This window comes from Notolabrus celidotus, chromosome 9, assembly GCF_009762535.1.
Source record: "Notolabrus celidotus isolate fNotCel1 chromosome 9, fNotCel1.pri, whole genome shotgun sequence".
Taxonomy (NCBI): domain Eukaryota; kingdom Metazoa; phylum Chordata; class Actinopteri; order Labriformes; family Labridae; genus Notolabrus; species Notolabrus celidotus.
The window spans coordinates 8,083,197-8,110,848 of NC_048280.1; the positions used below are offsets into that span (position 1 = coordinate 8,083,197).

Sequence of the window (27,652 nt, forward strand, 5' to 3'; positions counted from 1 at the left end):
GAATTGACTATCCGATGCCCCGATCAGTGGGCTGCGGGCATAAATGCACAGGGTCAACGTACAGCACATTATGAGCTAGAAATTACACAGATCACAGATCTTTGGCTCATCAAGTAATCATCATTCAGCAGGGCTTTCCTCATTATCATAGCATAAAAGCAACATACGAAGCCACCATGAATTATTCACTAGGCTGTCTAGCTCAATAAAGGACTTCCTGCTGGTCTCCCATCCAGTTTGTACAGCATGTACCGCTGCTCTGCATGATGACTGTCAAGGTGTTATGTCTCCACCTAAAGGTAACCTGAGGAACTGAAAGAGTCCCACATGGCAAATGCTGAACTGATAGGCAGGATAATCATATAAACACTCTGAGCAGCATTTTAATCAGGGCCTATTAAAGGTCTTTGTCATATTTAATGATACATTAGGTACAAGTGGATATGATTAGGGATGTTAAATTGATGGAATTCAAGGAGGATACTGTATGCATCCCATCACACCCTCATTAATATACATTGTGTAATCAGAAAATGTCAACTTAAGTACAAATAAGTCAGTGTGTATAATGGATTACAAGGAAACTTTTATTATTCCACTTGAACAATACATTAACATAATTTAAATACAAATGTGAAATAATTTGTTCCTCTGTGCAAAACTTTGTAGAAGTTGTTAAAATGATCCAATAAAGTGACACTGCACTGGTGAATAATTACATGAAGTCAGAAAGTTTTTCCTTCACTTTCTCGTCTATGTTTGCATAGTATTTCATTTGGGCGAGCAGTGCTTTGGCAGCCTGAAGCTCTCCTGAAAAAAAACAAAAAAACAATAACACAAAACAGAGAGTGAGTGCAAAAAGAAGTTCAATCAATGACGCACTCTGCAACTTAAAGGAACGCTTCAGCAAACATCACAGAGCAAACAAAGGAAGGAGTGGGAGGAACAGAGGGTGTTTTAGCGCAACGTCTGAATATAACAATACCTTTAAGGAGGGCAGCGTCTATCTTCCCTGTCAACTCTGCCAGTTTCTCTGCAAGTGAAGAGGTCAACAAAGTTCAGATTCTACACATGTTAACACAACATGGTAATATCATGGTTTTTATTTCTAGCAAACTCAACTGCACACCTCCCTCAGAGTTACTGCCCTGGTTGGAAAATCAAAGAGACATGTTGTTGCAGCACCATCTGCCACATAAAGACAGTAACACATTGATCCTACATACATATATATATATCGTATATGTATACATATGGTGGGGCATGTATGCGTCACTCCTCAGCCTGAAGTTTTCAACCTTCAAACAAGGCGCATTCAGGTCAGTAGCTCTAATCCTTGGGAACTTCATTAAATCCTTCCTCATATAACATGTTTCTTTTGGTCAGCATCTTCCTGAAGAATCCACTTTGTGTGTTTTCACTCTGTATGAACCTTACTTTAAAACACTTTGATCGTTACTGACCATCACTAGTGTGTGTGGAGGTTTGAGTTTGACACGTAATCTAAGCCCTTGGAGTCGTTTCCAAGACTAAAGAGGTTTAAAATATGTACAGACACGAGTTTGATGCAGTGGTTTGCTATTCTGTTGCATACCAGACAAAGAAGCTGCTCAAGGGAAGTCTGCTGCAATATTTAGCTGTAGGTAACCATAGGTGTCATATTATTAACTAGAACTGAAACTTACAGACTGCAGCTTTAACCCTTAAGTAAAGGGTCATGAATATGTTCACATGATGTTTCTTTTTTATTTATTTTTAAGAGCTGGAAGATTAAAACTGCTCATAAAGCTTAGGTGTAGTGATTAGGGTCCAGGTTTGAGTCCCTAGGATGGAGCCTTTCTGTGTGGAGTTTGCATGTTCCCTATGAGTACTCCCGCTTACTATAACAAAACATGCCTGTTAGGTCAACCAGTTTCCCTAGATTCGAGTAAGTGTGAGTGTAAGTTGTTGTTTGTCTCTATATGTCAGCCCTGTGATTGACTGCTGACCAGTCCATAGTGTACCCTGCCTCTCGCCTAATTACAGCTCGAATTGGCTCCAGCAACTGCAAACAAGATAAGCGGTATTGATAATGGATTGACTGATAAAGCTGGACACAAATCTGAAATAGCTTCTTTTTTTTTGTGTCAGCAAAAAAACAGTATGCGCATCTATACTTCTGTGCTTAACCGTGATAACCACTCAGGTCAAATCACCTTACGAGACTCACTCTGCTCAGCTGCTAAATGACTGTAACAGACATATCCGTCTACCTTTCATGTCTTGGCCAATCTTGTTGGCTTCTTCTGGACTCTGCGCTTCATCAACGGCTTCATTAATTTCCATCAGCTCCATCAGAAACTCTGAGTCGGCCCCAGAGTCCGTGCCCTCCTCTATACGCATCCCCTGCAGCTCCAGCTGAAACACAGGACAGAGTTCATCAAACCAGCAGCTCCTTTAAATGCACGTCACTACTCTTGACAGTCAGATGAGAAGATGTTTTTCTAGAATAAGCGATCAGACAGACGAGACTGCAGTTACAAAAATAAACTATTCATTGGAAGTTAAGTCAGGGATTTCAAACTCACCATATAAAGACCACGACTCAAAGGCTTAAGCAGAGTCTTGTATGCTTTGTTCACAAGAGCCGACTGGCTTTCTGAGTACTCCTGTTCTTTCTGCAAAAGAGGGTCTGTTAAGTTTGATTCTATTTATGGAAATTTGAGTCCATATTCACTTATCAAAAGAGGGAAGAGAAGATGGATTAGTGCGATTTTTAGCATACATGCTGGGAATATGAAGCAACAAATATTCACATCATCCAGAGTCACTCATTAAGATGTTACTAAAGGGAATACGGTGTCAGATATTTTACACTTTGGCATCTCAATCTATACAACTGTCCTCTTCTAATAACAAATTATTTGTGATACTGACAATCAGGTGCAAGACATACAGCAACTCTCTTGTAGCAAAGCAGTTTGGGATCCTTCAAGGGCTGCAGGTGTAAGTCTGACACGACAGATGTGTGGAAACAAGCCAGAAAGGAAAATATGTTGGAAATGGTTGGCAGATCCGACTACATTTTGCAGCTATCAGGTCTGTCAACTCTTGTGAAAATCAATAGTTTGAGCCCTGGTCCACGGGCCCCTCGTGTGGAGCTGTTTCTGTAATAACAACCGTAGCTGTAGGTGGCTTCCTTGTAGCTTTGTATAAGTAATGATTTTTCTATACATGCTGAGGACCCCTGAGGCGGGAGGATGTCTAATTAAGAACAAATGGCCAGAGGTGCTGATAAATAAAACAGTGTCAGTACAATATTGGATCGGGCGTATGTGAAGTAATCATTTAGGCTTCCTCTCTCACTCTCTGTTGAATGAGTTTCGCTTCATCGTCGTCACATCATGAAAACATTCTGCAGTGTTCTTTTCCACCTGAGTGTACAGAGTAAATTAAATTCATAGCAACACACCTCTGCTCCTATTTGTACTCCTAATGCTTATTCTTCTAAACTACCATGCCATATTTTTTAATGATCCACGAGAGGGGACCAGGATAATGTGAAAATTGTGTCAACTGCTCACTGTTTTTTTAAAATAACCTGTAAAGACATTCCATTTTTAACTGCTCGGATGCATTGGGACAAGTCTTATTTCTATATGTGACGTTTTCAAAGCAGCACTAGGTGAGCTTTTTTTTTCTTCTATGTAAAACAAAAACCTACCTGCCTCATCAGCTTAACTGTGCTTAGAGATTTAACAAGCACATCAGGGATGTTCTGCATTCTAATTTCTAGAGTTAGAAAGAAAATGTGTTGGTCTTGAAGACGAGATATCAGGAGAAGAGATGACCTGGGCTACGTGATGCATTCAAAGACACGTAGACAAACGTCAAACCACTTTCCTGTCTTTTTTATTTTGTACCTACCCACTTTCAATCTATCACTGTGAGGCTAATGTGTGAATACTGTTAATGAGCTTCTATATCATTTCTTAAAAGCATAGTCAAACAGCAGATGTTGAGATCCATGTATTGGCCCACGCATCTGCCAATTTTGATGATGAAACATGCATGTGTGTAACCCCAGTTGTCTTACTTTTCTACATGTGTAGTCTTAGAGCCCAGTGTGGAATAATCCTGATAAAACTACAAATGTCATAACAGTTTCTTTGCTCCTTCAGAGCAACAAAGTCAGCATACAACTTTTTTCACTTTTAGTCCACGGTTTGTTTTGGGGTCAGTTTAATTCACTAACATGCAATGTGGATTTGTTTTGCTTCAAGATATATTTTAGGTTGAGCAAGATGTACTTGCCCCTCAACATACCACAAGATAAGTACAGTGTATAATATGCACAGTTAGTGTATGTTTGTTAATGTCAGCTGTAATGATTGGTTTCATCAATTAGCAACTCAAATGAAAGTAAATCGATGATATTTCAGCAGGGGTTTGAGTCATAGTATGTTAAGCATATCAGACAAACATTTGTCGATACAAGCCTTCATAGTGGGTGTTATTCTAGACAAGCTAGTGAATACACACAATAAATGAATGCTGGGGGATTTTTTTCCACATTGCTTTAATTATAATGGCACGGCTATATCAACTGTTCCTGTTAACAATTATTAAAGGTACACCTGCAACTTTCCTCAAAAATAAGTAAGAAGTTGGTCAAAAAAGAGAAGAAAACAATAAAATAATACAAAAACTACAAAACTGAGTGTCATAGTACTGTTGTATTAAACAGATGTAATGTCAACCCATATGCTGGGTTGAGCCTGTAAGGTAATTTTTCTGGGTTATTTAAAGGATCATTTTGGTATGATTTTAGTATCTGGGTTAACTGTTGGGTCGGCCTTAATGACTGTACACTCAGCATTCTTTAGGGTACATGCTACCTTGAATGCTGGGTCATTAATCTGGTGATTAATGACACACATGCATAGTTATTGGTAGAATGCAAAATATATTTTTGCACAGCATGTTTTCAAGTCAAGATCTGGATTTCAGCTTTGCATGTACAGCTTATTAGGGTCACAAGTTTTTCCCTAAATACTTAAGACAGGGTTCCCACTCTTTTCCAGAGATCATTTTCCAGGACATTTTCAGTGATGATCAAGCTGGTATGACTGTCTAAATTTAGTTCCTAATTTAGTTCCTAAATAGTCTAATACGTTCCTCTCTGTGGAAGTCTATATTGAAAGACATATAGTCTATGGCTATCAATGAAATCATCTCTTACATACTTAAAAATGATGTCAAATTGATAATAGAATAATGCAACCACAGACGTACAGCACTTCACTTTATTAGTGCAACCAAGTAACAATGATGGGCAACTCTCATCTCAGCTTTCTCTTTTCTCAAAAAATATAAAATGAGCTAAGAAAAAAACAAAAGAGCCAGCAAAGGAATCTGGAAGCCGCCTTACTGAAATAATTAAATAATAATAATGATCAGAGGATCAGTGCTTTAATGACCTAAATATATCTGAATGACAAAAATGGCCACAAATGTTTCTCAACTCAACTCAGACTCAAAATATACCTGCTTAATCATGATATTCATCCTGCTAAGTGGTCAATATAAATCAAAGCAAATGTCACGTTTTTTTATTTGAGTTACCGTAAACTCTGAAAAAATCTCACCGGTGTATAGACGCACTCTGTATTTGAAGATTAAAAAATGTAAACTGTCTTCCTGCATGGCGATGTCTATTATGATAGGCGATGTCTACAACGTGGAGTTTCTGTTCAGCTGTGTCGCTCTTTTTGTTCCGTTTGTTTTCACTATCGGGAGTTTGCACTCCTACTAGCTAGAGCAGGGGTTCTCAAACTTTTTGGAGCCAGGGACCCCTTACAGGTTAGAAAATTGTCCATGGCCCCCTCATAATTGTGACACAGATTAAGCACATTAGTGATGTGTCATGATCAAAAGCTGCGGCTCTGAGAGCCGATGCTTTATAGTGAATCAGAAGAGCCGGCTCGCATCAAGAGAGAGCCGGCTCCCAGTTTTTTCCTTTCGCTGCTTAGCTCTCTGTGTTCAGCCCCAGCTCTGCTCACAGCAGAACTTTGTTTTGATTGGTCAGCATGGCGGCCATGCGGCCAATCATATGTGAGGATATAGGATACAGGTGATGGAGGGGAGGCTGTGTATCCTGGCTTCATCTGCTCCTTCAGAGAGTCTTCTTGAAGACCAGGCAAATACTCACTGAGAGGGGAAATCGGATCAGCCCATCCAAACTGAGGCATCTGATTTTTCTCAATGCCAACCAGAGGACATTAATAATGTTTGCTAGAGTTTGGTTCTGGTTCTGGTTCTGTTTGCTTGAGTTGGTTCTGTTTCTGTTTACCTGAGTTGGTTCTGGTTCTGTTTGCTTGAGTTTGGTTCTGGTTCTGTTCTGGTATAGTTCTGTTTCGGTTCTGTTCTGGTTCGATTCTGGTTCAAGTCTGGTTCGGTTCTGGTTCAGTTCTGGTTCAGTTCTGGTTCGGTTCTGGTTAAGTTCTGGTTCGGTTCTGGTTCGGTTCTGGTACGGTTCTGGTTCGGGTCTGGTTCGGTTCTGGTTTGGTTCTGGTTCAAGTCTCGTTCGGTTCCGGTTCGGTTCCGGTTCGGCTCTGGTTCGGGTCTGGTTCGGTTCCGGTTCGGTTCCGGTTCGGTTCTGGTTCGGGTCTGGTTCGGCTCTGGTTCGGCTCTGGTCCAGTTCTGGGTCGGTTTAGGTTCAGCTCTGGTACGGTTTTGTTCTGGTTCGGTTCTTGTTTGGTTCTGGTTCAGTTCTGGTAGGGTTCTGGTTCGTTTCTGGTTCTGGTTCAGTTCTGTTCTGGTTCGATTCTGGTTCAAGTCTGGTTCGGTTCTGGTAGGGTTCTGGTTCGGTTCTGGTTAAGTTCTGGTGCGGGTCTGGTTTGGTTCTGGTTCGGTTCTGGTTAAGTTCTGGTAAGGGTCTGGTTCGGATCTGGTTTGGTTCTGGTTCAAGTCTCGTTCAGTTCTTGTTCGGTTCTGGTTCGGTTCCTGTTCGGCTCTGGTTCGGCTCTGGTCCGGTTCTGGTTCGGTTTTGGTTCAGTTCTGGTTCCGTTTTGTTCTGGTTCGGTTCTTGTTTGGTTCTGGTTAAGTTCTGGTAGGGTTCTGGTTCGGGTCTGGTTCGGGTCTGGTTCAGTTCTGGTTCGGTTCTTGTTCGGTTCTGGTTGAGTTTGATTCTGGTTCTGTTTGCATAAGTTTGGTTCTGTATGCTTAAGTTTAGTTCTGGTTCTAAACCTAACCCTAATCCTAACCCTAACCATAATCCTAACCCCAACCCTAACCCTAATCACAACCCTAACCCTAATCACAACTATAACCCTAACCCTAAACCTAACGCCAACCCTAATCCTAATCACAACCCCAACCCTAACCCTAACCCTAACCCCAACCCTAACCCTAACCCCAACCCTAACCCTAACCCCAACCCCAACCCTAACCCTTACCCTAACCCCAACCCTAACCCTAACCCTAACCCCAACCCCAACCCCAACCCTAACCCTAACCGCAACCCTAACCCTAACCCTAACCCCAACCCTAACCCTAACCCCAACCCTAACCCTAACCTCAACCCTAACCCTTACCCCAACCCTAACCCTAACCCCAACCCTAACCCTAACCCCAACCCCAACCCCAACCCCAACCCTAACCCTAACCCTAACCCTAACCCCAACCCCAACCCTAACCCTAACCCCAACCCTAACCCTAATCACAACTCTAACCCTAACCCTAATTACAACTCTAACCCTAACCACAACTCTAACCCTAACCCCAACCCTAACCCCAACCCTAACCCTAATCACAAGCCTAACCCCAACCCTAACCCTAATAACAACCCTAACCCTAATCACAACCCTAACCCTAATCACAACCCTAACCCCAACCCTAAGACAACCCTGACCCTAACCCCAACACTAACCCTAACCCCAACCCTAATCACAACCCTAATCATAACCCTAACCCTAATCACAACCCTAACCCTAATCACAACCCTAACCCTAATCATAACCCTAATCACAACCCTAACCCCAACCCTAACCCTAGTCACAACCCTAACCCTAATCACAACCCTAACCCTAATCACAACCCTAACCCTAACCACAACCCTAACCCTAATCACAACCCTAATCATAACCCTAACCCTAATCACAACCCTAACCCTAATCACAACCCTAACCCTAACCCCAACCCTAATCACAACCCTAACCCTAATCACAACCCTAACCCTAACCCCAACCCTAAGACAACCCTAACCCTAACCCCAACCCTAATCACAACCCTAATCATAACCCTAACCATAACCCTAACCCTAATCACAACCCTAGCCCTAATCACAACCCTAACCCTAACCACAACCCTAACCCTAATCCCAACCCTAATCATAACCCTAACCCTAATCACAACCCTAACCCTAATCACAACCCTAACCCTAACCACAACCCTAACCCTAATCCCAACCCTAATCATAACCCTAACCCTAATTACAACCCTAACCCTAATCACAACCCTAACCCTAATCACAACCCTAACCCTAACCCTAACCCCAATCACAACCCTAACCCTAATCACAACCCTAACCCTAACCCTAATCACAACCCTAACCCCAACCTTTACCCTAATCACAACCCTAACCCTAATCACAACCCTAACCCTAATCACAACCCTAACCCTAATCACAACCCTAACCCTAACCCCAACCCTAAGACAACCCTAACCCTAACCCCAACCCTAATCACAACCCTAATCATAACCCTAACCCTAATCATAACCCTTATCACAACCCTAACCCTAATCATAACCCTAACCCTAATCATAACCCTTATCACAACCCTAACCCTAATCACAACCCTAACCCTAATCAAAACCCTAACCCTAATCATAACCCCAGGATCAGGGTGAAAATGATTTTGTAACAGAAGAAATGCACACAATTGGGCAATTATAAGGCTTCATATAAAAACACCGTACGTAAAGGGTTTTCAACAAACAAACCATTAGTTTTTGCAAAATTAAGGTAAAATATACGGCTACAAACGATCCTAAATTAAGAGCCGTTCAGGAGTCGAAAGAGCCGGCTCTCTGAAAAGAGTCCAACTTCCCATCACTAAAGAATATGCTTACTACCATTTGCACTCTTAGTTGCCCTTGGGACTATTTGTATTGTAAAACGTATCAAATTCAGACCTGTACCATAGTGATAAACAGATAACACTTCAATTTGAATCAAGTAAATACCACTTGTATACTTTAAAACAGAGGGTCATTTCATTTCTTGTGGACTCAACATGACATCATTTATACTTTTCAAGTAATTGATCTTAAACGCTTTCAGAAAATTAACAGTAACAAGACTCACATATCCCTTTGAGCCACCAAATGGTATCATAACAATGGTGTATATGCTGTTTTGTAATGACACAGCACAATTTTATGATTTACTACAAATGTATTCAAATTATTTCACGGACCCCCAGGCTATGGTTTGCAGACCCCCAGGGGTCCCAGGACCCCACTTTGAGAACAACTGAGCTAGAGTACAGTAATTGAGCCAAATGTACCATAAAACATAAACAATATACCCCCGTTTTCTGTGAATTCATGATTATGAAGTGAAGGAGAAAAGATGTGAAAAAAGTTGTGCAGTGTCGCTGTCTTTTCCAGCACAGCGTGCACTCAACTTTCAATGAATGGGGATGTGTTTTGTTAATAGGGTCAGGTCGCACGCAGCCATGTTGGAATCATTTTCCAGGACTTTATGTGATTTTCCAGGACATTTTACTTTTTCTCCCATTTTCCAGGTGTTTTCCAGTACTGGAAAACTGGTCAACTGTTTTCCAGGTTTTCCAGGTTTTCCAGGACGCGTGGGAACCCTGTTAGATATTGTACTTTTAACTAAAATAAAGTGATTACAATTTTTAGGATTACAAATCACAGCAGTTTGTAACAGGCACGTCATAGCTAAGTTAAGTACTGGTGTAATTAATAATATGTTAACATTATGCAAGCTGGCTGTCTGTAATCACCACCTGGGATATCTAATGGACCTGAGCAGTTTCTGAGCTACTTAGTTTCCAAATGTTGCATTCTTTTCTCTTGTCATCCTTGAATACTTAGAAATGCTCTCCTCTGATTGTTAGAGCTTGCCTGCCTTGACCTTGCTCAAAGTTGGGAAATGTTCCTTGTGAGAACACAGTCATCAATGCCTTTTTAAATACATCTTCCAGCTTTGCCTGGAGTTGTTTCCTTGGCCAAACCTCAATGAATCATACTCAGAAATAAAACAAAAATGCACAGTCAAGTGGCATGACAGGGCACATGGTCAAACCCGATTACCTTTGTGTTAAAAGATAGGACTCAATCATGTTACTTAACTACCCCTTTTATCCCTCAGCCTACCACAGATTTCTGGCTGAAGTTGTCTGGATGGAGAGACCTCTGGAGCTGCAAGTATCTCCTCTGCAGCTTTTGTGTGTCCAGTGTGAATGTGTAGTCACTGTAAAGAGGCAACACATGGTTAAAATGAGATGCAAAGGATAACAAATGACATGAGTAGGGTTGCAAAGGGGTGGAAAATTTCCGGTAAATTTCCATGGGAAGTTAGGTTAGGGAAATTGGGAAATATTCCAAATTGGAAACTTTCTATGGGAATTATGGGAATTAAGGGAATTAACTGGGAATTGAGAGTAATTTAATGGAAAGGTATCATATCCAAGCATAAATATTTGTTTTGTTAGAAGGTGTCATAAAACTGTCCTGATTTGTTTTCCATGTCTGATGAAGATAGACTTCAGTTCCTGTTTACACACAAAGTGTTCCAGTTTGCTCAGTTTGTGTTAAATGCTGTTCAACAGTGTAGGAGCACTCTTTATGTCTGATTTAGTTGTTGTCACTGTCAAATGTCTGAAGTGTACCACTATGCTTTTTAATTACTTCAGGTCATTGCTGAACATGTGCAGTATTGTAACTGCTCTTTCTTTTTCTTTTTCTTCTTATGTTGTTGCTCCTATTTTGTTTTGTTTTTGTAGTGTCTTGTAAGTCAATATGGGCTGGGCACCTTTTCGATGCATTACACGCTGAATAATAAATAAACTAAACTAAACTAAACTATAAGCCAATATAATACAATTAAAACATTTTTATTTGTAAGTAGAACTTTATCAAGTGTTAAATATTCTATTGAACAATCAAAATTATTTTATTGAAGAACAAAAACATGAATGTTGAGTTAAATATTACTCATCTCCCGGACCCAACCCATTCAAAAAATTAACCAAAATGCAATCTTGAATTTCCCTGTTGTGGGACAAGTAAAGGACTATCTTATCTCTTATCCCAACAAAGTCCCATTCCAAATGTTAAATAAAAAAGCATCATCCCTCAAGCTTCTCAAACCTAGTCTCTGCAGGATTCTAGAAATCATCTGTGCATGTGATGGAGGAATCATAGGGAGGAATGCACAGTGCAGGTAGGGGGCGTGGTTCAATAGCCCTGCAGTATGCAGTGTGCTGTGCATGTGATTAAGGAATAGCATATTCAACTGCACTTGCATGAAATCTGGTTGTTATAGTCAGGATTATGCTAAAATATACGTCCCCCAACTATATTTAAGTTCCCTTTTAAGCGCCAACCTTCAATGTAGTGAATTTCTGGTTAATTCCAGTTTATTCCCATGGAAAGTTTCCAGAATTTTGCAACCCTAGACATGATTGAGACATAATGAGATGAGGTACTCACCAGTCCATGATTTTAAAGAAGGAAGTGCCTGCTTCAGCGGGCTGGACTACTTTGCATGACATACAGAAGAATGCAGGTGATTTGTAAAGAGGCTCATCGCACTTCCAGCAGTTCAGACTAACTTGACCTGTGCAGTAAGTCCTGTATGAACCAACAGGTTTGGGTAGTCTACCCTTCCCCACTGCTACAAAGTTCATGTTGCTTTGCCATGTGTCCTCCTTGGTGGGGCTGATGGACATGCAGTGCCCTGAACATGTAACAGCTTTGTAAACAGTCTGTCTTCCTGTCGTCAGCCAAGCCCTGGACGAGCACGTAATCCGCAAAGAGTTCAACGCCAACATTTCTCAAATTAAAAAAAGAAACACGATTGTGTAATCAGCAAAATCTTCCCCTCACAGTCAAAACATGAACATCTCTCCTTTAGAAGGAGAGAGGAAGGAGGTTTTCTTCTCCTAAAGAGCCACACTGCCCCCCGTCGGCGTGGAGGAGGTGTCCGCGGAGAAGTGTCTCGGTGGAACTGGAACAACAACAGCTAGCTAGCTTTTGTGATCAACTATTTATATTTAAGTAGCGTGGGGATTAATCGAAGCACACCAGGCATAGTAAGTTAAACACACACGTAGTTTTAATACATGCGAGCAGTAGTCACGTTACCGTCAGCATGTGTTAGGGTGTAAACTTCAGGTGACAGAGAAAGACGAGAGTCATATGGAACAAGCTAGGTTAGCTCTGGAGCTAAGAGTAGCCTAGCTTAGTTTGCTGTAAAATATTCACTTTCTGTGATCGATGCACATCAACAGCGTGTAGATACATGACTATATACTTAATCGTATATACTGTGTCGCATTATGTAATAATACAGCTGATATATCCCCCCCTGCTGTAACTTTCTGTGCTTTCTATTATCTTAGCCGGATGACAAAGACAACCCTACCCCATGCTAACTATCCGAGCCATACCTGATTAAGAGTCCATATAAACAAACACGTGCACCTCACATCCCCTGTGTTATTATATAAAATACAACAAGTACAGCACATTTATGCACATATCGTCATTGCAATTACATATTACGTCGTAGTAAGCAATAATAAGCATGTAAGCAACTTTCGGGACTCTTGTTGCTTACTCCCTCATCTCATCTCGTACTGTCCCTCTGACTGCTGATGACATTATAATGCATGGTCATATTATATACCTATATGTATTTATTATATTGCTTAATCTGTCATAACCAACTAAAATCGCACCATGTCAACCTGTCACTACCTTTTATATACAGTTTATGGTCACTACTAAAACATTTTTAATACTGCCTGTAACTACTGCTATTTAATCCATGTTTAACATTTGTATTTATGTAAATTCAATTTGTAACATTGTATATATGAAGAGTTTATTTGCAAAAACAGATAATTTAAAAAAATACTAGGTTACTAGGTTTAGGTACTATCAATCAGCTGAAACTGAGTGCCTTTGACTAAGTAAAAATGACATTAATAATAAGAGGTATCTCAAAAATGTAACTTTATATTAAAAATAATGTTTTTTGAACATTTATAAAAAAAGGAGTTATCTGTTTTTGCAAATGAAGGCTTCATATTTAAATTGTATTCTATCTTTATTTATCTATTTTTACTTATTTTTATTTTTACTAAGTGGAACTTTTTCTTGATTGTACTTATATATGGGTAGCTGCAACAACTGAATTTCCCCCCAGTGATCAATAAAGTAATGTCTTATCTTATTTTATCTTATTTTATTTTATCTTATCTTATCGTAGGTATGTCACTCCCTATATTCTGGAAACCATCTGATTCTACATTTTCATCCTTCAATGTCCCTTTTAGGTTCCCTGTACAACCCCATGGCTATGAGGGAGGCAATGGTTCGTGAAGAGTTTCGGATACACACAGAGTGGCTTGTCCACCAAGGACCTCATCAAGCACTGGAGCACAGATAACCAAACTAGTCAGTATCTTTTCTTATTACACGGCAGGGTTAAACACTTGATTCTGATTGGCTAGTGCTCCATAGCTACGACTGTTATTTGTTGACAGCACATGGTTACTAAGAATAACACACTGTTGCAAGGGATTCTGCTCTAATCACAGACTCAGGTGGACTATGTGTAATCTGCTGAAGGTAGTCTGGTTCATTTGAAGTCGGTGTGATTATGGTGGGAACATAATAAGGAGAAAAAAAAGACTGAAGCAGTGAAACAGTAGTTAAAAGGCAGATGGTGATACAGACACAAACTCTATAGGCTTCAACAGAGAAATGTAAGAAGTTGAAGAAGGCACATGAAGCAAAAACTTCACAGACGACAGTTTGGGATGTAGCGGTGTTTAAGGACTGATGAATTTACAAGAAAATGTCAGACTCTGAGAGTGACAGGGCAAAAAAACAAACAAATCAGGTGCTACTATGATTCGTACAGTCCTATTAATCTTGTTTTACTCTACCACCAGTGGTAATGGGAGAAACAACTGCCAAGTTAGCTCATTTTAATAAGGTGACAGAGTAGATTCATTTTATGGATGAAGAAAATTTGAGAATAACAGACAATATTCAATAGAGGTAGTAAAATCAGTTTTCGATCAATATATCTGTCTTTTACATCAATATTTTTAAAAACATTTTCCAAATAAATCATTTTTACTGCAAAAATATTTCTTTTTGAATAAATAACTTTGTTATAAGTGTGTAATAAGCAGGATAATGTGTAGTGTTACGTCATGGTGAGACATGACCCCTCCTCTGCACATGTGGGTCACACTTAGACCACCAGAACTCTGAACTGCTCCAATAACTTGCTCTCTATATACAGTGGGGCAAAAAAGTATTTAGTCAGCCACTGATTTTGCAAGTTCTCCTACTTAGAAAGATGAGAGAGGTCTGCTATTTTCATCAGAGGTACACTTCAACTATGAGAGTCAAAATGAGAAAAATAAATCCAGGAAATCACATTGTAGGATTTTTAAAGAATTTATTTGTAAAGTATGGTGGAAAATAAGTATTTGGTCACCTACAAACAAGCAAGATTTCTGGCTCTCACAGACCTGTAACTTCTTCTTTAAGAAGCTCTTCTGTCCTCCACTCGTTACCTGTATTAAAAGCACCTGTTTGAACTCGTTATCTGTATACAAGACACCTGTCCACAGCCTCAAACAGTCAGACTCCAAACTCAACCATGGCCAAGACCAAAGAGCTGTCGAAGGACACCAGGAAGAAAATTGTGGACCTGCACCAGGCTGGGAAGAGTGAATCTACAATAGGCAAGCAGGTTGGTGTGAATAAATCAACTGTGGGAGCAATTGTAAGAAAATGGAAGATATACAAGACCATTGACAATCTCCCTTGATCTGGGGCCCCACGCAAGATCTCATCCCTAGGGGTCAAAATGATCATGAGAACGGTGAGCAACAATCCCAGAGCTACACGGAGGGACCTGATGAATGACCTGCAGAGAGCTGGGACCAAAGTAACAAAGGCTACCATCAGTAACACACTACGCCGAGAGGGACTCAAATCCTGCAGCGCCAGACGTGTCCCCCTGCTTAAGCCAGTACATGTCCAGGCCCGTCTGAAGTTTGCCAGAGAGCATATGGATGATCCAGAAGAGGATTGGGAGAATATCATGTTGTCAGATGAAATCAAAATAGAACTTTTTGGTAAAAACTCAACTCGTCGTGTTTGGAGGAAGAAGAATGCTGAGTTGCATCCCAAGAACACCATACCTACTGTGAAGCATGGGGGTGGAAACCTCATGCTTTGGGGCTGTTTTTCTGCAAAAGGGACAAGACGACTAATCCGTGTTAAGGGAAGAATGAACGGGGCCATGTATCGTGAGATTTAAAGCCAAAACCTCCTTCCATCAGTGAGAGCGTTGAAGATGGAATGTGGCTGAGTCTTCCAGCATGACAATGATCCCAAACAAACCGCTCGGGCAATGAAGGAGTGGCTCCATAAAAAGCATTTCAAGGTCCTGGAGTGGCCTAGCCAGTCTCCAGACCTCAACCCCATAGAAAATTTGGGGAGGGAGTTGAAAGTCCGTGTTGCCCAGTGACAGCCCCAAAACATCACTGCTCTAGAGGAGATCTGCATGGAGGAATGGGCCAAAATACCAGCTTACAGTGTGTGCAAACCTGGTGAAGACATACAGGAAACGTTTGACCTCTGTCATTGCCAACAAAGGTTATGTTACAAAGTATTGAGTTGAACTTTTGTTACCAAATACTTATTTTCCACCATAATTTACAAATAAAGTCTTTAAAAATCCTACAATGTGATTTCTTGGATTTTTTTTTCTCATTTTGTCTCTCATAGTTGAAGTGTACCTCTGATGAAAATTACAGACCTCTCTCATCTTTCTAAGTGGGAGAACTTGCAAAATCAGTGCCTGACTTAATACTTTTTTGCCCCACTGTATCATCCATTACTTATACTGTACGAACTTACTGGTTGCTACCCAATCCAGGTAGCTGCTTTGGAATAATGATGTTTGCAAATGCTCCTCTGAACTAAAGCCAGCCTTAATATATTTGGCTGAGGATCAGACTAGGCGTCTCGTCTCCTCGCCTTTATAGTTTCCTAACAAAGTACAAGCTGTGATGAATGCCAACTCCAGACTCTTGTTGTGTGTGTGTAGATGTGTGTAGTTGGGAGCGGTGGGGTTGGGAAAGGTGACAGTAGAGTATTCCAGAGAGACAGTCGTTGGAGACGGCAGCCTCTATAAGGTAAACAGGATCTCCTCCTGAAGGTCACGGGAGGTGCTTCTCAAGGCCCCCACAGACAATACTCTGGGTATTATTAACGGAAACGGCTAAGAATAGAGAGGAGGGGAGCAAGGTGGCTCCTCTGGCTCTGGTGTTGTTTGGGTTAAACAAGCCAAAACGGAACATCATCTTTAGAAGAGTGATTCCTCAAGCTTACATGCTGGGTGTGTCACACTCACTGAAGGCTAAAGGGTTGAGTTGGAGGGTTTTATCAGGCTCTGATGTACAACAGAGGCAGAGGAGAAGCTGTGGATTGCTTTTGGCTGTTTCATGTATGGAGTCATTCTGCTTCACAGTTTTGATTAGTAAGTAAGACGATATTTTAATATGTTTTGAGAATTTTGAATCACATATTTTTTATTATTGGGTTATATATTCTCCCCACAGCTTGAAGGAATATTGTAACTTGATCTTGCTGCATGTGTGTAGGCGTGAGGTGTGCTTGGATTCACAAGATTTATTCCTAATCAGGGGTGATCAATATAGAAAAACTTCTCCATCACAGTATATGTAATTTTATTTCACAGTATCAGCTTCATAGTCTTGCTCATTGATTTGCATCAGCACTCATTATGGCCTAATGCACCAAGCAATATTAAAGGGATTGATGCTGTGCTATAAACTGTCTCGCAAAATCAGGTTATTATGTCTGTAGCAATGCATCTAAGTATTACTGTGGATCATTACAGCACCATTTGACACAAGTGATGGGAATTCTAAATTACTTCCATGTTTAAGTATTGCCCGTAAATATGAAAGTGAAAGGAGGTCCTGTTTTGCCAACATGAAATTAATAGTGATGTCATCTACACAAAACTGTACTGTCTGCAGAGTGCCTGTCATCAGAATTGTTTGTTTGGATAGTGGTCTTAAACAGCATGAGTGAAATCGCAATCGTGGGTCAAATGGATAATTAAATGTCATCACCCTCTCATTGGCACCAGAAGTACATGTCAGTTCGACCAATTATTAATATTTGTTATTGAAGGCTTGAAACAACCGTCATGTTGTGTCTTAGTTGTGGCCCATTTACCTGGCAGTAGCCGGGGCGGTTTCTCCAGTCAATGGCAACTGCCATAACACTTTACTACTCAGATGTAAACATGCACAGATGACATGTGGCATCATGTAGCATGGCACAGTTGAGCTATTTTGATCAAGTGGCAACCTCCGGTCGTGAGAATTGAAGCCAATGTGAAAGTGTTAAAAACTGCAGTTCATCGAGTGTCCGCTTGAGGCTGGCTCCAGAAGTACCGGAAACCACATACACACACCCATTTAAAAAAGCTCATCTTTACAGCAGAAATAAACATGTTTACAGCCTGGTACAAAAAACAAGTGTTGTCTGGATAGATAATTTCTCAATCGGCACACACTGTAGGGGGGGTCAAATTTTTTCATAACGCGGCAATTTAGAAGATATTAAGATTACGAGTCCTCCAATGAGAGGCACAGCTGACTAGATTGACAGGCGGGAACACTGCAGCTGTTGGCTAGGAGGCTCAAGGCCCGCCTCTTTACCTCACACTAGCTTGACAGCAGTTTGGTTGAGTTCAGAATTTCCAATATGGTTCCTGCCGACGTTTGGCTTCAAAACAGAGCTTCAGAAACAGGTGGATGACGTCACGGTTACTAAGTCCATTATTTATACAGTCTATGATTTTGATCTAGATAATGGAGATGAAATTGTGTCTGGTCAAAATGACATAGAACCACTAGACTGGAGCAATATTTAGCCAGCACAGGCATGTGGATGTTAATCTGCAAGGAGGACCAGAAGATGGTTGTGCTAACCGTAGCCACACTAAGCAAACCAATTTGACCTTTTTACCCACAAAGTCTGGGATACAGTGTTCAGCTGTCTTTTTTTTTTATTTTTATTTTAATTTATTAGAATTGTATTTAACCAGGAAAACCTCATTGAGAGTCAGAATCTCTTTAACAAGAGTGTCCTGGCCAAGATCAGCAGCAGCAAATTCCAACAAAGTTACAGACAAACAACACAAAATTGTACAACATATCATGGATGTAATAACTGAGTTGAGTGGTTTTTTTTTTACCTTGATCCTGGCCAGCTAGTGGGAATTAGAGTTTCTGTTTAAACAACTAAGAAAAAAGTTGCTTCGTAATCTTCCTAATTGCGACATATAATTCTAATGTAATACATGAAAATCTGTAGCTTTAGCTAACTTGTCCACCCCTTACAGATACCCCCTAAATGGTACCTTGCTGATTTTATACATTGTTTTTAACTGTCATAGTTTTCTGCCAGAACCTCACAGGAGCAACATCAACACACCATTTTCATGAGGAGCTGTCGACCTAACATCACTCTTATGCCTGCTAGTTGTCATTTCGCCTGTCAAGTTAAATCCAGAAGTGTAGTGAAAACCTTGAGCATTATCAGCACCAACTTTTAGTCATCATTTTTATAATGTGGAATTGTTCGGAAGTTGATAGATAGAAGTTACAGCCCCTGAAGCCAGCCCCAAAACATTAACTTTTAATGAATAATGAATCAATTAATACTTAGATTATACTTACTTATACTTTCTACATAAGCAAATGTTAATTTGTATGGTTAATTTGTCTTTTATGGTGGTATGATGATTCATTTTTATCATTATCATCATATAACATCAAATATTCAGACTGAGAAAGCATTTTTATAAACACCTGACAGAATCACGGTACTTACAGTCTGAAGTTCTGAGTTGAAGTCTGATTATCAGCATCAGAAGAGGGGAAGTCAAATCCCTGCTAATTAGCGCGCCCTCCAAATGAAAATCCGAGCACAGATTTTTCCTGATTAAGCCAATCTTAAATGATTGTTCCATTAATGTACTCATTTGTTATGTCTATAGCTTGCATACACTTCTCAAGCAGCCGCCTCGTTTCCTGTGTGGTGTTGATTTTATCCCCCCCGCCCCCACCCCCCATCCATGGTGACAAGTCATTTATCCTTCTAAACATTGTTGAGACTAAATTAAAAAGCAGACAAATTAACGTTATTAATATTCTATTGATGGCTGGTTTGTCATCTTGCCAAAACATTTGAAATGCTGTTTTCTGCTTGACACCTCTTATTGAAAGCAAGATTAATTGCGTCTGTTTAACAATTGTTAAATCAATAATATGCTAACCCACTGAGTTTAGTCAATCAGGTAATTCTTTGTCAAGCAGGAACCGCTATTTCATTCCTCCTGGCAGCCTTCAAACTAACTGTCTGCAATGTTCTGATGGATGACCTTGTTAGTTAGCATTGTAGAATTGATTTGTAGTCGTGGTAAAGGCTGTTCATGCATAAGGGGAGTGAGCTTTTAATTTTTGCAGTTAGCCTGTAGTTTGTAATGATTGTCAGGGCTGTGTTGCTCACTGTATGGATTGATTAAAGTCCTGTTTTTCTCTTCTTTGCTACAGATAAATCATGATCCCCATCACTGAGCTGCGGTACTTTGTGGATACACAACCAGCCTACCGCATCCTGAAACCATGGTGGGACGTGTTCACCGACTACATCTCTATTGTCATGCTAATGATTTCAGTGTTTGGAGGCACACTGCAGGTCACGCAGGACAAGATGATCTGCCTGCCCTGCAAATGGGTGGTCAACCAGACCTGCAAGAAGAACTTCAATGCCACCCTCTCCAATTCATTATTCTTTGAACCCAAAGGGATCCAGTACAATCTGGATCGCCACCAGTATAACTATGTGGACGCTGTATGTTATGAGAATAGATTGCACTGGTTTGCCAAGTATTTCCCATACCTAGTATTACTCCACACCCTTATTTTCCTAGCATGCAGCAACTTTTGGTTTAAGTTCCCACGGACTAGTTCCAAACTAGAGCACTTTGTCTCCATCCTGCTGAAATGCTTTGACTCCCCATGGACAACAAGGGCTCTGTCTGAGACAGTGGTGGAAGAGAGTGACCCGAAACCAATGAAAATGAACGGCTCAATGGACCACAAAGAGTCTGTGATCAGTGAGGACGTTGAAGCAAGTGTCCCGATGCTGCAGAGGACAAAGACACGCTTTGAGCAGGGCATCGTGGACAGAACAGAAACAGGGGTTTTAGACAAGAAAGAGGGCGAACAGGCAAAAGCTCTGTTTGAAAAGGTGAAGAAGTTCCGCATACACGTGGAAGAGGGTGACATTGTGTACAGACTTTACATCCGTCAGACTATCATCAAAGTCATCAAGTTCATTTTGATAATCTGCTATACAGGGTATTATGTGCATGACATTAAATTCAGCGTTGACTGTTCTGTAAATATTGAGAGCCTTACAGGTTACAGCGTGTACCGTTGTGCTCACCCTTTGGCAACACTTTTTAAAATCCTGGCCTGTTTCTACATTAGCTTAGTGGTGGTGTATGGTTTGATCTGCATGTACACTCTTTGCTGGATGCTCCGGCGCTCTCTCAAAAAGTACTCCTTTGAGTCGATTCGGGAAGAGAGCAGCTACAGCGACATACCCGATGTGAAGAATGACTTTGCGTTCATGATGCACATGATAGATCAGTATGACCCTCTGTACTCGAAACGCTTCGCAGTGTTCCTCTCCGAAGTGAGCGAGAACAAACTGAGGCAACTCAATCTCAACAACGAATGGACGCTGGACAAGCTGAGGCAGAGGATCACCAAGAACTCTCAGGAGAAGCTGGAGTTGCACCTTTTTATGCTGAGTGGCATTCCCGACACAGTGTTCGACCTGATGGAGCTGGAGGTTCTCAAACTGGAGCTAATCCCTGACGTCACTATACCGCCAATCATCGCTCAGCTGGTCAACCTACGAGAGATGTGGCTCTACCACACACCGGCGAAAATCGAAGCTCCTGCTTTGGCTTTCCTGCGTGAGAACTTGAAGTCTCTGCACATCAAGTTCACAGACATCAAAGAAATTCCTTTGTGGATCTATAGTTTGAAGAATCTTAATGAGCTTCACCTGACCGGGAACCTCAGTGCAGAGAACAACCGCTACATCGTCATAGACGGGCTGCGGGAGCTCAAGAGCCTGAAAGTTCTTCGTCTGAAGAGTAACCTCACTAAGCTACCTCAGGTGGTGACCGACGTGGGCATGCACCTCCAGAAGCTTTCCATCAACAACGAGGGCACCAAGCTGATGGTTCTGAACAGCCTGAAGAAGATGGTGAACCTGACAGAACTGGAGCTCATTCGCTGCGATCTGGAACGCATACCGCACTCGATCTTCAGCCTGCACAACTTACAGGAGATCGATCTGAAAGACAACAACCTGAAGACCATTGAGGAGATCATCAGCTTCCAGCACCTTCATCGGCTGGTCTGCCTTAAGCTCTGGTACAACCAGATCGCCTATATTCCCATCCAGATTGGCACGCTGACAAACCTGGAGAAGCTGTACCTGAACAGGAACAAGATCGAGAAGATGCCCAGCCAGTTGTTTTATTGCCGCAAGCTGCGCTTCCTGGACCTGAGCCATAACAACCTCACCTATATCCCTACAGACATCGGCTTCCTGCAGAATCTTCAATACCTGGCAGTGACAGCCAACAGGGTAAGAACTTCATTTCCTCCAGCCTTTCTTATCTCTGCTGGTTGTTCAGCTCTTTATGGTTTCTTTGTAACAGTTGGTGTGCTGCTGAAATATTAATGATATTATCTGTCTGCCTCCCATCACAACCCCCTCCCTACTTCGAACCACAGATCGAAACCCTACCCAATGAGTTGTTCCAGTGTAAGAAACTCCGCACTTTGAACTTGGGCAACAACTGCCTACAAACGCTGCCATCGCGGTTTGGAGAGCTGACTGCGCTGACACAGCTGGAACTAAGAGGAAACCGTCTGGAGTGTCTGCCCGTAGAGCTGGGCGAGTGCCGACAGCTAAAGAGAACCGGCCTCGTGGTGGAGGAGGACCTTTTCAACACCCTGCCCACAGAGGTCAAGGAACAGTTGTGGAAAGTTGACAAAGAACAGGCTTGACCGGTCTGTGGCTGCGAGCGAGGACAGATACTGACAGGCTGGGCCCTGACGATGGAGGAACACAGAAACTGTCCCAGAGGAGGTGTTGAAACAGGCGGTGGTCCTGCTGTAGTGTACTGCCAGTAAGGCTGGGTATTGAGAACCAGGGACAGATTAGCAGAACCTAAACACTGATAGCTTCACATTGTTCCCTTTATTCTTACTGTGCAGTTGACTCTCCAGCCCTCACATTATAACTGACTTAAGCTTATTAGCAATAATGTAGCGATGACATCGTGATCCAGGGCATGTTTACATTTTATGCCGCTCTCTTTTGGTGAAGCTTAGATATGCAAAACTTTACTTTGCACAGAAAACCTTAGACTAAAGTTCCCCATCTTTCCACTAGTGTTGTTTTACGAATGAGATCAGAAGGTAATTTCTCTCAGACTGACCTGCCTTATCTTCTGAATATGGGCCGTCAGATTGAAGCCATCATTTGCTCCTCTTATGTCAAGTTTGTAACCAGCTCCTCATTCCATATAAGTAATTAATATTCATGAAATCATGACTGGTAAAGTCTGGCTAAATTATGCACACTGATATTTGCACAATATTTGCTTTGTTGACATTCAATTGTACAAAATTAAGCCTGACGTTAGTTCAGGCAGGCCACAAAGTTAAGCTCAGTAAACAGTACATTAGCTGCTCTTAACGCCAGCCGATCGCTCAGTTGGTTTCATCTACGCATTCGATTGGCAAATAACAAAACGGGTGTTCTATTTAACGTGCTTCAGTCTGCCTTCTCTTGCTACAACCCTGCAAACCGCTTTCCAAACCCACCTCCACCCCAGCTCCTCCTTTTATTCTGTGTCTGATTTTACCAATGTCGTATGTGTCATCACTGATGCTAGCTCTGTTCTGTACCCCCCGACTTCTTTGCTGCTAATGCGCCCCCCTTTCTTGGTTTTTCATGTATGCACATGAAAGAGACGAAAGGTGTACTCTCCCAGCGTTAGGCTTTGGCATTCCACGTTGGCTCATGGAAGGGTAGGGAGCTCCCAGAACAGAGCCACATCGCCAAATATAACTTCTTGAAGACAGTGGTCCTCACTGATGCTCGCTCTGTTCTGTACCATGGGTTCTTTACTGCTGATGCTCCCCCTGCCTTGGCTTTTCATTTATGCACATGAAAGAGAGGGGAGGCGTGCTCTACCCACCTTAGGCTTTGGCATTCCACGTAAGCACATGGAAGGGCAGGGATCTCCCAGAACAGAGCCACATCACCGAATATAACTTTTTGAAGACAGTGGTCCTCACTGATGCTCGCTCTGTTCTGTACCCCAGGCTTCTTTGCTGCTGATGCTCCTCCTGCCTTGGCTTTTCATGTATGCACATGAAAGAGACGGGAGGTGTGCTCTCCCCGCCTTAGGCTTTGGCATTCCACGTAAGCACATGGAAGGGCAGGGAGCTCCCAGAACAGAGCCACATCACTGAATATAACTTTTTGAAGTGGTCCTAACAGAACTTCACGTTTAATTTATAACCCTCTGCATTTCATTCAGATTTGTGTTTCCTGTTTTTAAAACTCTCCACCAGTGGTCCAACACTGACCTGACACAAACTGTAACTTTGTCAGTCACTTATTTTTGCATCAGAGGCTTGACCTCCTCAAAATCCAGTCATTTGAAGTTCTTCATATTTACGGTGGAGGCAGTAGGATCATCAAGGAGATTGTTTTTAAGTCTGAGTACTGTGGAAGCTGATTTGTCTGTTGTTGGCCGGAGTCCGGGTACATTACAACATTAGAGGAGACAGCGCGCTCCTTACATGGAGCGAGTTTGGCGAAGTGAAGCGCTTGATGGCTTCTTTCTGGCGGAAGGTTTTTAAAGTGTTTGACTTGAGGAAAAACAATTACTCTACAGGATGCTACTCAGTGGGAAAGAATAACAAAACATCACCTCAATACAAACATAGCACATGAGCATAGCGTGTGATCAGCTTGTAGATACCCAACCCTTACTGTCAGTACACTGTTCAGGGAGAACCCAGCAACATGCTTATTTTGTGGCCATGCTGCATCTACATGGTTTGTTTGTACTAAATTGCACAAAACACAATGAACAGATATGGAAATAATGCTGGAGGGTTTGAAAGAGATAAATCATGTTGAGGATTACACATTGTGTCCACTGAAATTGGACCTCAGTATAACTGGTGATATGTTAAAAACTTTTATGAAACTTACCTAAAACACTAGATAGGTTTTACGCTTCCTGTGGAGAAAATGAAAAAAGCACTGGTCTGCTGGTTTGCGCTGATCTTTGAGTTTTATTGTCCGAGAAACGATTATCAGTGAGAAGTTTTTCTTTTGTCAAATGTTTTTTGAGCGCCTGGCCAAAAGAACGTTGAAATTTGAACACTGCAAAGATTAGTGTGATGATTCCACCTTGATATGATCATTTAATACTGACACTTTTAATCTGAAAATATTCATCAGACTCTAAAGATTAGTTCAATGTGGCATTAGATGAGTTCTTATATGGGAAAGAACTCACAATTGGCCATTTCTGAGACTTTTATTTTGAAAAGTTCAAACTTTTAAGAAAGTAAGCACCATTCCACACATAAAAAAGAAAAACTGTAATTGAGTTGTCACTGTAAGAAAGACAGAAGGGCATTTTGAAAAGAGCCATAGCTTTCAGGTCAGTTGCCTTAACTTGGACTCACTCCTCCTGCATTGTGTCTGTTTTTTCTGTTGTGGCATTTTTTGAGTGACTGTGTTTTAAACTGATAGCTGTCTTTAAAGCTGCACTAGACCTCTACTTTATAAAAGAATTTCCTTTCTTTCTGTTGACTTTTCACAAGTGGCCATACTTGACCCCAGCAGTTTATTTGGGAGAACATAAAGGCGGGTGTGTGTGTGTGTGTGTGTGTGGTGTCTCAGCGTTGACTAATGAGACCTTCTTTTCTGTTGTAGCCTGACCTCCTGACTCTGCCTGTGCTAGCTTGGTTTTATATAAACAGCTACCCTGGTGGAGCGTAGACTCTCATGATCAGTGCTGCGGTGAAGTGCTGAAAACTTCTAGAGTGTGTGAAAGTCCGAAGGGCATGTTCAAAATGATTTAACTATCCAGTATAAAAAAACTGTATTGTTTTAGTTCTAAACTTTGGGAGTTAGTTTGAGTTTCTGGAGTTTATTTTATGAAAGAAAGTTTTTTATTTGTCTCTTTGAAACCAGACTCTGCCGGGGAAATAAAAGAAAAAGCTGAAATATGTTATAAAAAATGTCAAAGTTGAGATAATAAAGTAGAATATATATAAATTATGATTTAACACACAGATGTCCATGTAAATGTCATGAGATCATATTCTTTTTGTCATATTTTAGTGTGAATTTGACTTATTTTCCATAGTTGTAAGAGTATTAAGAATGTTTCTTGTTCTTATTCTTTTATTTTCCTCATTTTAATTTGTTTTGTTGGATTTCTGGGCCTCCCTAACCTTCAGATCAGGTCATCTAATTTCTAACACTTTTGTTTCTGTGTTTTCAGAGTTTGATTATTTAATACTTTTGCCTGAGAGTGACTCCTTCTGTTCTTGTGTTTTCCCACAATAAGCAGCATGGTGCTGAAAATTATGATATCTGAGATCAATGCACAGCTCTGACTCAGCACAACCACACAATGGGGCTCTTTTTGTTTTCCCCTGAACGAGAATACCAGTTTTTGTTTTCATAAACACAAAAGAGAAAAGTTTGACGGTAGCAATACAAACTCAGAGAACTGGGTCTAAAAGCATAGGAATAGTTTAAGCTGTGTACATTTACTGCAGTTACAAGTTGAACTATGCTATAATGTGCAATATTGCCTTTATTTAAACCATGTCATGGGTCATAGTGCTGTAGTTTTCTCACTTGCACAGGCATTTATTTTGTCCCATTGACATCACCGAGATGATAGAGAAGCGTTCAAGAGAGGATGTGTTTGGTCCTAGAGAGTTTGCTTTTGCACTATAGCTCCTCTCCCACAAGATACATTTAGGCAAACACAAAATAATGATATACAACTTAATGTATTAAACACATGTTTATTATGTTTTAAGTATGGGAAGGTTGAACTTAATGACTGCCAGCCATGAGATTAAAATGTGTTTGCTTTGGAGCTACCCACAGAAAAACTGACTCACCTTTATGTACTAAACTGCTCATGTTACACGACACCCAGAAACCTCAGCAATACAGCACCGATAAAGACAATCAACTATTCTTATAGAGAGAAAACCTTGTGTCAAACGTTCAGAGTTGCAATTAGCACTGCAAAGAAATGGTCAGTACATATGAAAAGATTCGTAGGTCTCTAGAAAGTGGTCATAGTAACTAGATGAATAGATATTTTTCTTCCCAGTTCTCTTTAGCCCTTGTGTTTTCTAATTTTCCCCTCATTTTTTTCATTTGACAGCTATTACTATTATTAAAATATAACTAAATGACTCAGGACAACCAGCTAGCACTCACTTCTTTAATGAGTTTATTGCCTATTTTTATTACATCTGGTATTTTTATTAATTTAAACAGTTGTTTTATACAGTTACAGTTTTATATGCATTTCTATACATTCTTTTCTAGTTTGGTGTATTTAATACTGGCTGCTGGTTTAAAATTAAATGTGTGTGTTCTAAAGAAACCACTGGGTTTTACCTTGATTCAGCATTTTTTTGTCAATGACGATGTATAAGTTACACTGTATTGTTTCTTAATATTTTTTGTCTTAGCGCAGAAGAAAAGTGTGTATGAGTGTTCTCTATGTGTATGTCTATACATTGACATATAAGACTTCTTCACCCTGGTGTTCATCTTTGCCCTTTGTCCTCTTCAAGTCGTTCTTTTTGGGTACAATTTCTTCTGTTTCCAGTGTTTTGCAGTGTCCAACTCAAACCAATCATGTACTAATTTGACCTCAACGTATTAAGTAACCACATGTTTCCCATTAACAAGGAACTCATCTGTATTGAAATGAACCATGTGACAGTATTATGTTTGAACATGTGTCCCATCCTCTCCTGCACACTGTCCACTAGAGATGAAATGAAATAAACTTGGTTGAACAAATATGTCTTGTTTTCCCTTTTCCGGTGCTTTATTGACCCAACTGTGCTGCAGCAGCCCTAAGCAGCTTTCTTTTTCAGAATCAGAATCAGATATACTT

At 40.9% G+C, this 27,652-nt stretch overlaps 2 protein-coding genes across 2 annotated transcripts; one reads left to right on the forward strand and one right to left on the reverse strand.

The window, feature by feature from the left end:
- Positions 1 to 564: 564 nt before the first annotated feature.
- Positions 565 to 12,225, reverse strand: hscb (HscB mitochondrial iron-sulfur cluster cochaperone). Its single transcript, XM_034692048.1, has 6 exons — positions 11,725 to 12,225; positions 10,387 to 10,483; positions 2,568 to 2,657; positions 2,253 to 2,397; positions 986 to 1,033; positions 565 to 810 (listed from the first exon to the last, which is right to left on the reverse strand). Exons 1-6 carry the CDS (start codon positions 12,063 to 12,065, stop codon positions 716 to 718), a joined length of 816 nt encoding a protein of 271 aa, XP_034547939.1. The 5' UTR covers positions 12,066 to 12,225; the 3' UTR covers positions 565 to 715.
- Positions 12,128 to 27,555, forward strand: LOC117818910 (volume-regulated anion channel subunit LRRC8A). The gene is made up of 4 exons (XM_034692046.1): positions 12,128 to 12,326; positions 13,575 to 13,695; positions 19,923 to 22,041; positions 22,191 to 27,555. The coding sequence occupies exons 3-4, from the start codon at positions 19,930 to 19,932 to the stop codon at positions 22,464 to 22,466; spliced, it is 2,388 nt and encodes a 795-aa protein (XP_034547937.1). The 5' UTR covers positions 12,128 to 12,326; positions 13,575 to 13,695; positions 19,923 to 19,929; the 3' UTR covers positions 22,467 to 27,555.
- The last annotated feature ends 97 nt before the right edge of the window (positions 27,556 to 27,652 follow it).

Bases quoted from the DNA above. Each gene is read 5' to 3' on its own strand.
- hscb (XM_034692048.1), bottom strand. From the start codon at position 12,065: ATGTTGGCGTTGAACTCTTTGCGGATTACGTGCTCGTCCAGGGCTTGG. The intron at 2,658-10,386 runs GTAGGCTGAGGG...CCTCTTTTGCAG, and splicing joins ACTTCAGCCAGAAATCTGTG to AAAGAACAGGAGTACTCAGA. The intron at 2,398-2,567 runs GTGAGTTTGAAA...CCTGTGTTTCAG, and splicing joins TGAGTCGTGGTCTTTATATG to CTGGAGCTGCAGGGGATGCG.
- LOC117818910 (XM_034692046.1), top strand. From the start codon at position 19,930: ATGATCCCCATCACTGAGCTGCGGTACTTTGTGGATACACAACCAGCC. The intron at 22,042-22,190 runs GTAAGAACTTCA...TTCGAACCACAG, and splicing joins TGGCAGTGACAGCCAACAGG to ATCGAAACCCTACCCAATGA.